Raw genomic sequence first — 13,890 nt, 5'->3', positions numbered from 1 at the left:
GATGATAATGTTTGTGTAGTGGATGTTTTGTGTTGGTATGTGACCACTGTTTGACGCATGTGTCTAATCATTTAGTTATATATGACTAACTGTTTAAGTGTAATCTAAGAATTTAACAATCCGTGACCAATTAATTTGACCTTGAAGTAATCCGAGACCTGTAATTTTTGGATCTGTGACCTATAAAATTTTATATTTGTGATCTCAAAATAATTTATGACCAATTAAGTTGATGACACATGACCAGAAAATAAATCTGTGATCTATAATTATGAATCCGTGATTATTAATTATATAACTGTGATTTTATTATATTTAATTAATACACATTTTCAATTAATTTTATGGATACCTGAATTTTGAATTTTTGAACTACATACCTGATTTGTGAATTGATGTAAATGACACTTGAACTATGAATTTTTCCCATTTAAAAATGCCCCTTTTTTTTATTATTATAAGAATGAGGTTCAAACAAGGGTTTAAGTAGACCACTTCGTTCACAAAATACAATAGGATTAAGCCCAGCGTACAGGACTTTGCCAGGTCCCTCATTGTAGCAGCAGGTCTCATTTGAAAAAAATAGCCACGGGCCAAACCGTGTCTGTGTATTATGTACGTCAAGTAACGTCCAATACAAATAAGCCACCTTCTTTTCAAAATGGTATAGGAAGAAAATTCAAATTTTTTATCAAGATTTCTTGTAACCAAACAGCCCCCTATTCTCCCTTTTTACGGAATCCAATCCACTTCAAACAATTCCGCTATCCCGCCTCCTCCCTCCACTTTTCAAAACATTTGAATTTCTGTGCCCTTGAAACCCCACAGAAGCCTGTGTGTGGCTGTGCAGCAAACTCCATCTCCTCAGTATCCTTTTCTCTCTACCTCTCTTTTTCTCTCTCTGTTACTACAATGCCGAGTAAGAGGAAATTGACCTCGGAAGATGCGGCGGCGTCTGAGGGGAGCAAGAGATCCGGAAGACAAGCCTCCAACATGCCAGATAATGATGTGGCTTTGGAGTTGGATTCAGTGACCGGATCTGGTGGAGTTATCGCTGAAGAAGAGGGAGTAGGGGAAGTGTTGCAGAATGGGAGCAGTGAGAATATATCGAAACTGCTTGATTTGGATTTGAAGCAGAAAGATCGGATTGAGGTGGAGGAAGATGAAGAGGAAGCTGCTTGTCGGTTTGTTGGAGATCCGGTTGCGGATGAAGAAGCTCGACAGCTGTGGCCCCACCGATACAATGCTTCGTCGGTAATAATCATTCGCACACAGTGACACACTAAACCCGCCTTTATGTTAATTTGCATTCCTTGTTAATGTACACGTGTGTCTTCAATGGCTATTTGGTAACGAATGCGTACTTTGAGTAATGCTATTCATAATCGTTCCGTGGCATCCTGCATGGTAGTTTTTTTATTTGATTTATTAATATGATAATTTTTTCTAGTCTTATGTATCAAATTACTAAACAGCATATATATTATCATTTGGGTGGTTGTGATACTGATTGATTGCAAGTAGCATTATTCATATTTTTTTGGTTTTTATTTGCGAAGGATATGTCTCTGGGGCGACTTAACCTCGAGAGATCTGAATTTGGTCTAAATATGTTATATGAAAAATGCTACTCAGCCAAGTGCAAAACCAGGCTAAAAAACAGGAAGTCGAGGTGGCAACACCTCGGCCCTTAGATCTGGAAAAAAAAAAGTAAGGGTGTGTTTGATTACATTTATTTTCCACGGAAAATAACAATTTTCCACGGAAAATATCAATTTTCCACCCAAATTCTTACTTGAAGTGTTTGATTGCTATTTTTTTCCATGGAAAATATTTTCCAATTTTTGAAAATATGCCTAATTTTCTTTGTTTTTAAGGAAAAATATTTTCCTTGGGTGGAGATGGTTTTTATTTTCCTCAAAACAAGGAAAACATTTTCTTTTCTAGGAGATATTTTTCATGTTAATCAAACACACTCTAAATGAAATTGGGGGCTGAGGTGACTGTTTTTGAGCTTGTTACTGAGCCTGGCTTAGTAGCAGGGCTCTATGTTATATAATGATATAACTGTATACTCTTGGCTGAAAGTTGTTATTTTGAAATTTTCAATCGAGTAAAAATTTACTTCACGAGGTTGTTTAGGTATGAATCGAATCACTTGCCACTCTTGTGTCCAGATTAAATATCTTGAGCAGTGAATAGAATTTTTTAGTTTTAGTCGTTTAGGGTTCGTGAATTGCCATATTCTACTTTTTAATTAGTGCAAATGTTTGTTAAGTCTCCCAATTAAATGGGGTTTCAAGTGAATCGATTTTTGTGATTTTTGACCTATTTTCATGCTAAACTATTTAAGACAATTTAGATTTTTTTTTTCAAATTAAATAATTTTTAGCCATTCGTTTTGATTTAAACTATAGTTTACATAGCAACGTACAGGTAACACTTTTTAAGTAAACTAAATTAAAAAAACATGTTGGTATTTAATGTCAATACAATTTAAATTGGAGCTTTTCAAAAATATATGTTACAACTCTAATATATAAATCTTAGCACAAGTAAAAAGTAAAATATTATGAAGTTCAACCGAAATTGTGACCCTTTTTGAATGTATAATTGCATCTTAGGTCAAGAAGTATTGCAGTCAACACCAATTAATTAAATTTTTTGGGATTATTTTAATATTTATCATATTCGTTGCATACTAATTGTCGAATTGTTTGGCTCTTTAGCTAATTGAGTAACTCGATTTATTTCTTGAATGAAGGTGTCGGACATAACTTACAAAGAACCACTAATTTTTATCTTTGCACCATAACAAGTCTTAAAAACTCCACAAATACTTTAGAAACTAGTTGAAATTGGAAAGTATGTGCACTGTTCAGATATTGAAATTTGAATCTAGACGATAATTTCAATTTGATTTTAATTGACGGTCTGTATAAATCCAAAACCTAGACTGGAGCATAATTGAGCCTCGTCCATCCACTTCGCAAATGTGGAGATGCGTAAAACGTGTTATTATTTATGTTCAACATGTGTGTATTTGTGCAGACATTTGGTGAAATAGGTATACTTCTTGATTGCCTTTCTACACAATGAAACATGCAAACTAATAAATTAAAACGTATTGTTCTGGGCGAGTACAGGAAGTAATTCGAGCTAGACGCCATTTTACTCAAGCAGAGGTTGATGGGCAACTATTCAATCTGGAAGATGAGGCTTATGTAAAGGTGACACTTTATTCTGGTCTTCCATGGATTTTTTCTGTTTTTGTAATTTGGATTTTCTCACGTGCATGTCTGGGCACTCTTTTGTTCAGCTAAGATTTTCCTTCTAGTTCATGAATATTTGTGTATAGTTTGGATTTGTTTTCTTACATCTGCTAAATCATGTTTTTGTACAAAACTACAAATAAAACAAATATATAACTACTGTATTCCAGCAGCGCTTTGCCATAATTTGTTCGCTACACAATCGAAAGCATTTCTAGTGGAAGTCACTTTTAAGGAACTGTGTGATTACTAGTGGTGCATTCGAGGAGCAATTTCCAAATGGAAAAAACTCGAAGCACGACAATGACACAATAAGTTAGATGATAAAATTACTTCATTTTGCATGAGGTGATCTGCTTCCCTCATAAAAGGAAGATTATCATTTAAATTGATTGAAGTTTATTATGAATTTTAAACCTTGTATATTTTTCTAGAAAATTTCGAAAATTGAATATCAAATCTTTGCTTTCAGTTGACATTTTTCTATGTAATTCATTTTGTGAGATGTTCCCAGTAAAAAAATAACTGGGATGCTTTCCTGTTTCAAGCTGTAGTCAATAAGTATCACTGAATACACTTCATTTCCAAAACATTAAATTACTTTAGGTTCTACATTTTGGTTTTCAGTTGATTGCATCTGTTCTTTTTAATTTCATATCGATCTCTCCAGAATGAAGACTGTGATAGACCATTGAGGTAAATATAAGTACGAGAACACATTGCAAATCGTATTATACTATTTTTGACATATACACGCATGATGCATCCAACCGTATGCATCTAACACATGCAATAATGGTGTAGGCTGATGAAGGGCAAGATAATTTCATCTGTAAGATTATAGAGATGTTTGAGGCGGTGGATGGCTCAAATAATTTTACTGCACGCTGGTATTATCGGGCCAATGATACGGTAAGACCTTATCAAAAGTTGTATTTGTGTTTTGCAATAGCTCTTTTGTTGTAATGCTGATATGACGTTAGCTTTCGTTCTGTTTGTCAGGTCATCAAATGTTGTGATAACTTTATAGATGACAAGCGCGTGTTCTTTTCAGAAATCAAAGATGACAACCCTTTGGATTGTCTTGTTAGGAAACTCAAAATTGTAAACCTACCGATAAAAGTAAGTCAGGTTTGCTTTAATATTTCCCTAAATATTCTTCCATTCTATCAGGTTCTAATATGAAGTGCTGGATTTCAGGATGGATCGGATATAAATGGAGAAATAAGGTCAAAATGTGACTATTACTATGATCAAATGTACTTGCTTCCATATACTTCTTTTGTAAGCTTACAATCAGGTATATTTTTCCCTTCAGTTATTGAGCAAGTTGTTCCCACAATTTTGACTTTTATTTTTTCAACTTGAAGGTTTTGATTATATATCTTTAATAATTTCTTAACGATTTTTTGTTCCCTAGATAATAGTGCTGCTAGCAGTGAATCTTGTTCTACCATCTCGAGTGATGCTGATGTTGCTGTAGCTTCGAGTTTTGGCGAATGTCCTGGAGTAATAGAGCAGGGTAGGGAGAAAACACTATTGGACTTGTACTCTGGATGTGGTGCAATGTCTACTGGGCTCTGTCTTGGGGTAAACAGTTGTGGTGTTAACCTTGTTACTGTAAGTTTTACATCGTTGCTCTTTTATGGATAATCTAGTATTTTTGCTTTCATTATTAATTTTGAAACCCACGGTATAATGATCTAATAAATTATGCATTTTATGAATGTAGAAATGGGCTGTTGATCTTAACCAGTTTGCATGTGAAAGTCTCAAATTGAATCATCCTGAGACTGAGGTAGAAATAGTTAAACATGATGTTTTGTATTGGTACCTTTTTATCTCATCTTTTATTCATTAGTTTTGATTTTTACGTTCTTAACTTGGTACCTTAGGTCCGAAATGAATCTGCCGAGGATTTCTTAAACCTGTTGAAGGAATGGGAGAAGCTTTGTGCCTCCCATTTATCAACAGAAACTAGTGGTCCGGTACATGAAAACAGGCTTTCCAACAGCATGGAAAATGATGAAAGTGATGATAATGGGAGTGAAAGTGGATCTGAAACCTTTGAAGTTGCAAAGATATTGTCAATTTGTTACGGCGATCCAAATAAATCTGGAAAATCTGCATTGTATTTTAAGGTATCCGGATTGTCTAGGGTTTATTATTTGGATTGCTATGAGAATCCACATGCTTATAATGAAAAACAAAAACAAACTGTCTCGACTCTTTATTCAGTGAGAGCTTGTTAAGTAAGTGCATATCCTCATGCAATAATGTAAACCAAATAAGTCTTGGATTAGTTACTAACCTTTTTTGTGGACACTTGTTTAATCACTCTGGTTGCTTTACTAATTTTGCTATTCTATCTTACCTCGTACTTAAAGCTCCTAGGAGTTAGCAATAAAACCTTCATGTTGTCTTGTAAATTGCTATTTTTTTCTTCCCTATTTCTATTTAGATTCGTTGGAAAGGTTATGGACCTGAAGAAGACACGTGGGAGCCTTTAGAAGGTTTGAGGTACAGAATAAAAACAATATTTTTGTCATCAAGCTTAAGTTGGTACTCGAAATCATCATTATTCAATTTAATTGGCTTATGGTGAATGCCTACTTACTAGTGATTGTGAAGAAAAATTGAAGGAATTTGTCTTTGTTGGCTACAAGGCAAAGATTTTGCCTATGCCGGTAAGCTTTTCCTGGTTCTAGCAACTTGTGAAATCTTTGTTGCTCTAAGTTATTAAGTATTTTATGCTGATGCCAATTAGGGGGATGTCGATGTTATATGTGGCGGCCCACCATGCCAGGGCATAAGTGGATTCAACCGTTTCAGAAATAAGGAAAATCCTTTAGACGATGACAAAAATAAGCAACTAATTGTTTTCATGGACATTGTGGCCTTTCTCAAGCCAAAATTTGTGTTGATGGAAAATGTCGTTGACATCGTAAAATTTGCGGGCGGCTTCCTTGGAAGATATGCTATTGGTCGCCTTGTTGGAATGGGTTATCAAGCAAGGATGGGAATGATGGCAGCTGGTGCTTATGGACTCCCACAATTTCGAATGCGCGTATTCGTGTGGGGTGCCCTTTCGACTGAGGTAATATTGTCCTTTTAGTTTCTTTTTCCTTGCATGCAAGGCAATCATTTTGAATCAACTGGTTGAGTTTTCCGTATATTGTTCTTATTTTTTGGGTTTCTCTTCTCTTGAATAGAAGCTACCCCAATACCCGTTGCCTACACATAATGTTGTTGTTCGGGGGGTTATTCCAACAGAATTTGAGGTAGTGCTTGTTAAATTTCTTTTTCTTGTAAAGGTTTAGTGTTGACTATTGGTTCTAGCTATAAATATTCACTGATGAATGCAGGCAAACACAGTTGCTTACAGTGAAGGCTCTAAAATTGACCTCAAAAAGGAACTTTTTCTTGGTGATGCGATATCTGACCTTCCTCCTGTATGTAAAATTCACATTTTCTCTTCATTCGATAAAGTAATTCTTTAATGATATCCTTTCAATCATTTCAACATAAATCTAATAGGTTGAGAATGATGAAGCACGAGACGAAATACCTTATGGTTTCGAGCCAGAAACAGATTTTCAGAGGTTTATAAGACTACGTCGGGATGGTGAGCACATGTTAATTTGATATTAGCAAAAGTATTATCTTTATGCTTCAGTAGTGCAGAGTTCTCTGGGTTAGATTCGCCAAAATGACGATGGCTACAATAATCTTTTCTGATCCATTATCTAGGAGCTTAGTAATTGTAGAAAAATAAATGACCATAACTAGATCTGTGTCAGGTTCTTGGCAATGCATCCTTTTGAGATTAGATAAAAAAAATGTGAGGGAGCAGTGAGAAAATTCACTCAGGAACTACTAAACTCTCCTTTTCCTTAACCAGAGGGTATCTTTGGGTGAGAAATAAAAAGGTGGCAACTGAATACAACTTGTATATTTCTTGGAAAACTAATGGTCGAGAAGTCAGTTTCTTTAGTACAAGTGTTTATGAAAGAAAATGACTATTTTTACAAAGAGAGTGTCATTTATAGACATATCATAATGGAAATAACTTCATTTACTAGTGGACTGAGGGAGTAATACTTGTCAATGAGATAATCATAATCACAAGATCACGGGTTTATTACCATATTTATATACGTGTATTATATTTTAGGTAGAAATTTCAGTTTACCTAAAATTGTACCATATTACCATGTATGTTTGTAATATTCATCTATATAATGCAATGAACCCCAAAAAATCATTCAGCCAAACTTTGTCATGGTATCAGAGCCATATCTGTAGATTAAATTAGGGATCGACAATTTGGTTAACAGAACAGACTTCTAGGGCAATAAATCTTCAGTTGAAGTCACTATTTTAGTGTAATTCGGTTTTGGGTAATTGGAGAGACTCTCCGGCGTCTCTGTGGGTGATCTCCGGCCTATGATCGACGCGACTCTTAGCGTCCCTTGGGTGAGCAACGAACGCAACTCTCGACGTCCCTTGGGTGAGCAACGGGGTTCGGGATTCCTTTTTCCGGCGTCTCTTTGTGTGTATTCGACAGGATTTCAGCATCCTGTGTGTGGGCTCAACAAGACTTCGAGCGTTTCTTTGCTGGTTGACGCGAATTGTGTGGAATCGAGCGTCTGGTGTCAGAGCTTCTCTGGAGTTCATAGCTTCTGTGGTGGTTTGGGCCTCAAGTGTGGACTGTGTGTTTTAACAAGTGGGCTGTGTTTGTTGGACTTGCAATCTTTTTGTTGTGGGTTGACCTTGGGTGACAATTAATTGGGCTGCAAACTGTTTCAGTGTGTGGACTGCATTTGTTTGGATTATATTTTATATTTTATATTACAAAGTTATGTCGGTTGACTCCTTCTGCGTTAAGTTTACTGGGAAAAATTATTCAGCATGAGAATTTCAATTCAGGATCTTTTGAAAGGAAAGGAACTTTGGGGTCATATTGATGGGTCTTCTAAAGCACCTGAAGATACTAAGGATCTTAGTGCATGGGAAATAAAGACGCTCATATTATTTCTTGGATTTTGGGATCTATGGAGTCTCACATGGTGAATAATTTACGCTCTTTCACTACGGCAAAAGAGATGTGGAAATACTTTAATTTTGTCTCATTTGTTGAAGTGTGGTTCTTTGGGTAATAAAGATAAGTTTCAATTTTCCAATTTGTCTTTCGATTGTAATACTTGTAAGCTTGGAAAAAGTAAGACTCTTCCTTTTCCCACTCATGGGAATCGTACTGATAAATGCTTTGAGATTATTCATATTAATGTTTGGGGCGTGGCACCTGTGACTTCTCATGCCCATTATAAGTACTTTGTGACATTTATTGATAATTTCAGTCGTTACACTTGGATATATTTTCTGCGCTTGAAAAGCGAAGTCGGTACCATTCTTCAAACCTTTATAGCTTACATTGAGACATAATTCTCCTCTAGTATTCGTATATTGAGGTTTGACAACGGTGGGGAATATATGTCTCATCAATTTCAATCATTTTTACAACAAAAAGGTATTCTATTTCAACGCTCTTGCCCATATACACCTCAGCAAAATGGAGTAGCAGAAAAAAAGAATCGTCACCTATTAGATGTCAGAGTTTTACTTTTGGAATCTTCGGTTCCATCCAAAATTTGGGTCGAAGCCCTTTCTACAGTTGTATATCTGATCAATCAATTTCCTGCTCAGCATTTGAATTTTGAATCAACTTATTTTCGCATGTACGATACACATCCTGGTTATGACATGTTGCACACCTTTGGTTGTGTTTATTTTGTTCATTTACCTCATCATGAATGTCATAAGCTTAATGCTTAATCCGTACAATGTGCTTTTATGGGTTACAGCATTGCTTAGAAAGGCTTCTTCTATTATGATGGTGTTGCTAATCGTTTTCGTATATCTCGCAATGTGGTCTTTTTTGAGAATCAGTATTACTTTCAACATCATGTTGCTTCATCTCCTGATTTGGCCCCACTTATTAGCTTTGAGAATGACTCTGGTTCTGTAGAGCGTTTTAAACCTGGTATGGTATATCAACGACGACAGCTTCCAAATCGACTACTCCTTCTCGTTCTCGATCCCGATCCTGATTCAATCTCAAAATCTACTAGTTTTCGGCGATCCACTCGTGTTACTCATCCTCTTGCTCGATATACTTCTCTACAACCTTATCTCATTTTACAGCTCCTACTTCTTATTCTTAGGCCGCTAGTCAACCCTGCTGGGAGAAAGCTATGCAAGAGGAACTTCAAGCTCTTCAGGAGAATCACATATGGGATATTGTTCTTTGCCTTCCTGGTATTCAACCCATTGGGTGCAAATGGGTATATTTTGTTAAGCTCCGATCTAATGGATCTCTAGAATGTTATAAAGCTCGGTTAGTAGCTCTTGGAAATCATCAAGAATATGGGGTGGATTATGAGGAGACCTTTGCTCCTGTTGTTAAAATGACGACGATTCGAACTATTCTAGCTATAGCTTCCTCCAAGGGTTGGTCTTTGCGACAGATGGATGTTAAGAATGCTTTTTTGCATGGTGACCTCAAGGAAGATATTTATATGACACCTCCTGCGGGTCTCTTTTCGTTGCCATCTTTCGATGTGTGTAAACTAAAGCGTTCCCTTTATGGGTTGAAGCAGGCTCCTCGTGCTTGGTTTGACAAATTTCGTTCTACTCTTTTGGATTTCTCATTTACTCAGAGCAAATATGATTCGTCTGTCTTCATCTCTGTCACCAAAGCGGGGACTGTGCTTATTTTGGTCTATGTTGATGATATTGTTATTACAGGAACTAAATCTGGCTTGATATCTCAACTATAAAATCAACTGAAGGATTCTTTTCATATGAAGGATTTAGGCCCTTTGTAGTATTTCTTAGGTCTTGAGGTGGTTTCAAGTCCAACTGGAACTTACTTGCATCAGTTCAAGTATTTGGAAGAATTGATTACTTTAGCTGGACTTCGGGATGGTCGATCGGTTGATACTCCTTTGGAAGTGAATGTGAAGTACCATAAGGATGAAGGTGATCTCCTTCTTGATCCTTCTTTGTATCGCCAGTTGGTTGGTAGTTTGAATTATCTCATTATTACTAGACCAGATATCTCTTTCACCGTGCAACAGGTCTGTCAATTTATGCATGCTCCACGACACCTTCATCTGACTGTGGTTCGTCACATCATTCGACACTTGCTGGGTACACCCAATAGAGGCCTTTTCTTTCCTACAAATTCCTCTATTGAGTTAAGAGGATATAGTGATGCAGATTGAGTTGGATGCGCGGATACTCGTCGCTCGATTACAGGTTGGTGCATGTTTCTTGGGGATGCACTAATTTCATGGCGCGGCAAGAAACAGGATCATGTTTCTAAATTTTCCACTGAATTTGAGTATCGGGCTATGTCTTTTGCCTGTTCTGAGATTGTTTGGTTGCGGGGTCTTCTAGCTGAGCTTAGTTGTCCTCAGCTTACGCCCACTCCCCTTCATTCTGATGACACTAGTACTATTCAAATTGCTGTTAATTCTGTGTTTCATGAGCGTACTAAACACATTGAGGTGGATTGTCACTCTATTCGTGAGGCTTGTTATGGTCTTCCCTTCCACATATCATCACTGATATTCAAATCACTGATGTGTTTACCAAGGCCATGACTCGACAACGTCATCAATTCCTTGTCAGCAAATTGACGCTTATTGATCGTCCAGCGTCAATTTGAGGGGGGATGTCAATGAGATAATCATAATCACAAAGATCACGGGTTCATTACCATATTTATATACGTGTGTTGTATTTTAGGTAGAAATTTTAGTTTACCTAAAATTGTACCATATTATCATGTGTGTCTGTAATATTCATCTATATAATGTAATGAACCCCAAACGGGAAAATCATTCAGCCAAACTTCGTCAATACTTGCTATTATGTAGCCCGTGCCTTGAGCGTTGCTTTCTTTTGGGGTCAAAGTCAAGGATGATGTGCTTTTCAAACGATTGCAGAGAGACAGCACTACTTCTTATGTCCCCATTCAATAATTAACAGATATGAGATGGAAACTCGCAATAGATGTGGATTTGCACTCTTATTTATGTGTAACCCCCTTTGATGCATAATATAATGTGACAATGGGCTGTTTATGGTAAAGTTGATAAATAGTAATATGAATACTCTGAGATGCATTGAATGAAAATACTTCTGTTTCAGCTGAAAAATGAATTTCTTGCTGCCTTTTTTTTTTTGGCATTGCAATTCTTTTTTGTCCTACCTTACACATTATCCCCTCTCTTGAAAATTCACACTTTTTAGATACAAGAAAATTAGTCTTATGATACAAATTTCAGTCCTGTTTATTATTGTACCATTTGAGTGAACATCCTTATTGTTGTTTAACATTTTTTTTTAAATTCAATGGTTAAGTTTTTATTCGGCTGACTTACATTATGTTTTTCATTAAAAAGTTAAGATGAATTAATGGATTATGCGAATCAAATTAAAGAGACTGATTTTTTTTTTGCCTAATGATCTGTAATGCTTGCATAGGTCCTTGTTTTTGATTGTTTAAATATTAATTAAAGCAGGACAATCTATTGCCTTGAATTGAAAACTTTTCTTTGCAATGTAGAGATGCCTGGCTGCTTGATGTTTAACTCTGAGGTGTCTGAACATAAGTTGTATGATCATCAACCCTATCTTCTAAACCAGGATGATTTCCAACGTGTGTGTCATATTCCTAAGAAAAAGGTAATATATCTTCTAGAACCCAGATTTATGAATGTTAAACAGCAAAACTTTAATCTGTCCTTTGGATTCTGAACAATTTGCCTTCATGGTTTCAGGGGGCAAACTTTAGGGATTTGCCAGGCGTTAGAGTTCGTGCTGATAACAAAGTTGAGTTTGATCCTGATATAGAAAGAGTAAAGCTGCCTTCTGGGAAGCCTTTGGTATATTTCTATGACATTTTTACTCTATGCCAATCCTCCTTGCTGCTATATATAATGTGTATTAAAAAATGGCAGGTTCCTGATTATGCAATGACTTTTGTGCGTGGAACTTCATCGAAGTATGAAAATCCTTCTTTTTTATGCATAATTTAAGTGCTTATTGATAGACAAAGGATCTCATGCACGTTCTTCATCCTTGCAGACCATTTGGACGGTTATGGTGGGATGAGACCGTTCCAACTGTGGTTACTAGGGCTGAACCTCATAATCAGGTAACTTTTCCTTGTCCTTTAGATGTAGAGTTAAACTGTACAGATATGCAGGTTTTCTGTTGGATAACATCATGACCTAGACTCTTGTGCTTTAGACGATTGTACATCCTGTTCAAGATAGAGTTCTTACAATCCGTGAAAATGCTCGTTTACAAGGTTTTCCAGATTATTATAAGCTTCTTGGCCCAATAAAAGAAAGGTGCCTACCTAGTAATTTTTTATTATTTACATTTAATCTTCAATGTTTTTTCCCCAACCATTTGTAAATTACTTATTCTCTTCATTTTTATTCATTTCTGTTCCCTTTTCGCTTATTCTTTTCCTCTTCGAAACACTTGTTAGATACATTCAAGTTGGGAATGCAGTTGCCGTACCGGTAGCTCGAGCATTAGGGTACTCATTGGCATTGGCATTGAAAGGATTGTCAGGAACTGAACCTTTATTCACCCTTCCTGAGGAATTCCCAAAGATTGCAGATACTACTTCTCCTACTTCTCCAGAGGTTCATTTGTGACCATTATGATTATTTATTGGAGTCAATTAATTATGCCTCGATTCTTTTGCAAACTCAACTCAGTGTTGTAACTTTTTATCAGTGCCCTTCAAATGTCGTTGGATATTGAGATTATTGACAGCATTATTATTTGAGTTATAAATTGTAATCAGGCAAATAATTGCTGATTTTATTAGTAAATCTATTTATTATTCATGTCTACGTTAATTTCTAATAGGGAAAATTCCATGTCTATAATTCAAATTTATATGGTAAGAGTTCAACTTATGAAATGTTGGGGATTAATTTGTTTCTTTTCTAGGGGTTGTGGAGCTATTTATTACAATTCATTTGTTAGGGACTAATAGTGCAAGTTTTCCTTTCCGTATAGTATTAATTGGCAACAAACAAAATGAGAGTACATGATTAGGAATACAGAAAGAGTGTATCATTCCCAAAATTTATGTAGGAGTTTTCAACTCTGTATTTGGTCGTGTAGGATTGGTGGTCATTATACAAGTGTCCCATGCTACCAAATAGGGATAAAATTAATAAGTAATATTTTTGTTGACATGCTAAAAGTGCAGTCCAATTTAAATAGCTGAAAGAATGAAGTCCAATTGAACAATTGAGGATAAAGACCCAAATGGGGTTATTATTAAATGTAGTGGAAGCCCACAAACGCGGTAACACCATCGCCCAAATTTACAAGACGCCTAGGATCTGAGCGAATGAAGTGTCTTGCAGTCGTTCAAAGTTATGATCTTGTTCTCGTCCAAACTTTCGAATCGCCCAGGATCTTAGCAAACGTGAGATGTTATGGTTATCCAAAAGTTCAATTATCGAAGCAGTTATTGAATAATCTTATTACGTTCCACGATTCAAGGATGTTCAGTTGA

The 13,890-nt window shown here is 36.1% G+C and overlaps 1 protein-coding gene across 2 annotated transcripts; it reads left to right on the top strand.

Annotated features, from left to right (window-relative positions):
• The first annotated feature begins 745 nt into the window (after window positions 1-745).
• Window positions 746-13,213, top strand: LOC111405845 (DNA (cytosine-5)-methyltransferase CMT3). Of its 2 annotated transcripts, none has more exons than XM_023034914.1 (20): window positions 746-1,254; window positions 3,147-3,230; window positions 4,077-4,184; window positions 4,275-4,394; window positions 4,473-4,572; window positions 4,693-4,892; window positions 5,005-5,070; window positions 5,168-5,413; window positions 5,734-5,792; window positions 5,893-5,959; window positions 6,040-6,369; window positions 6,488-6,553; window positions 6,638-6,724; window positions 6,810-6,897; window positions 11,908-12,026; window positions 12,122-12,226; window positions 12,302-12,345; window positions 12,429-12,498; window positions 12,594-12,697; window positions 12,841-13,213. In XM_023034914.1, exons 1-20 carry the CDS (start codon window positions 913-915, stop codon window positions 13,010-13,012), a joined length of 2,577 nt encoding a protein of 858 aa, XP_022890682.1. In that variant the 5' UTR covers window positions 746-912; the 3' UTR covers window positions 13,013-13,213. The 2 variants fall into 2 exon arrangements, with proteins under 2 accessions (XP_022890682.1, XP_022890680.1); XM_023034912.1 differs by having other exon boundaries at window positions 747-1,254; window positions 6,485-6,553.
• The last annotated feature ends 677 nt before the right edge of the window (window positions 13,214-13,890 follow it).

The sequence above is a fragment of the Olea europaea genome, chromosome 12 (genome assembly GCF_002742605.1).
Source record: "Olea europaea var. sylvestris chromosome 12, O_europaea_v1, whole genome shotgun sequence".
In the NCBI taxonomy this organism is placed as follows: domain Eukaryota; kingdom Viridiplantae; phylum Streptophyta; class Magnoliopsida; order Lamiales; family Oleaceae; genus Olea; species Olea europaea.
This window is presented reverse-complemented; position numbering and strand designations above follow the sequence as displayed.

Bases quoted from the DNA above. Each gene is read 5' to 3' on its own strand.
- LOC111405845 (XM_023034912.1), top strand. From the start codon at position 913: ATGCCGAGTAAGAGGAAATTGACCTCGGAAGATGCGGCGGCGTCTGAG. The intron at 4,893-5,004 runs GTAAGTTTTACA...TTATGAATGTAG, and splicing joins GTGGTGTTAACCTTGTTACT to AAATGGGCTGTTGATCTTAA. The intron at 12,027-12,121 runs GTAATATATCTT...TCATGGTTTCAG, and splicing joins GTCATATTCCTAAGAAAAAG to GGGGCAAACTTTAGGGATTT.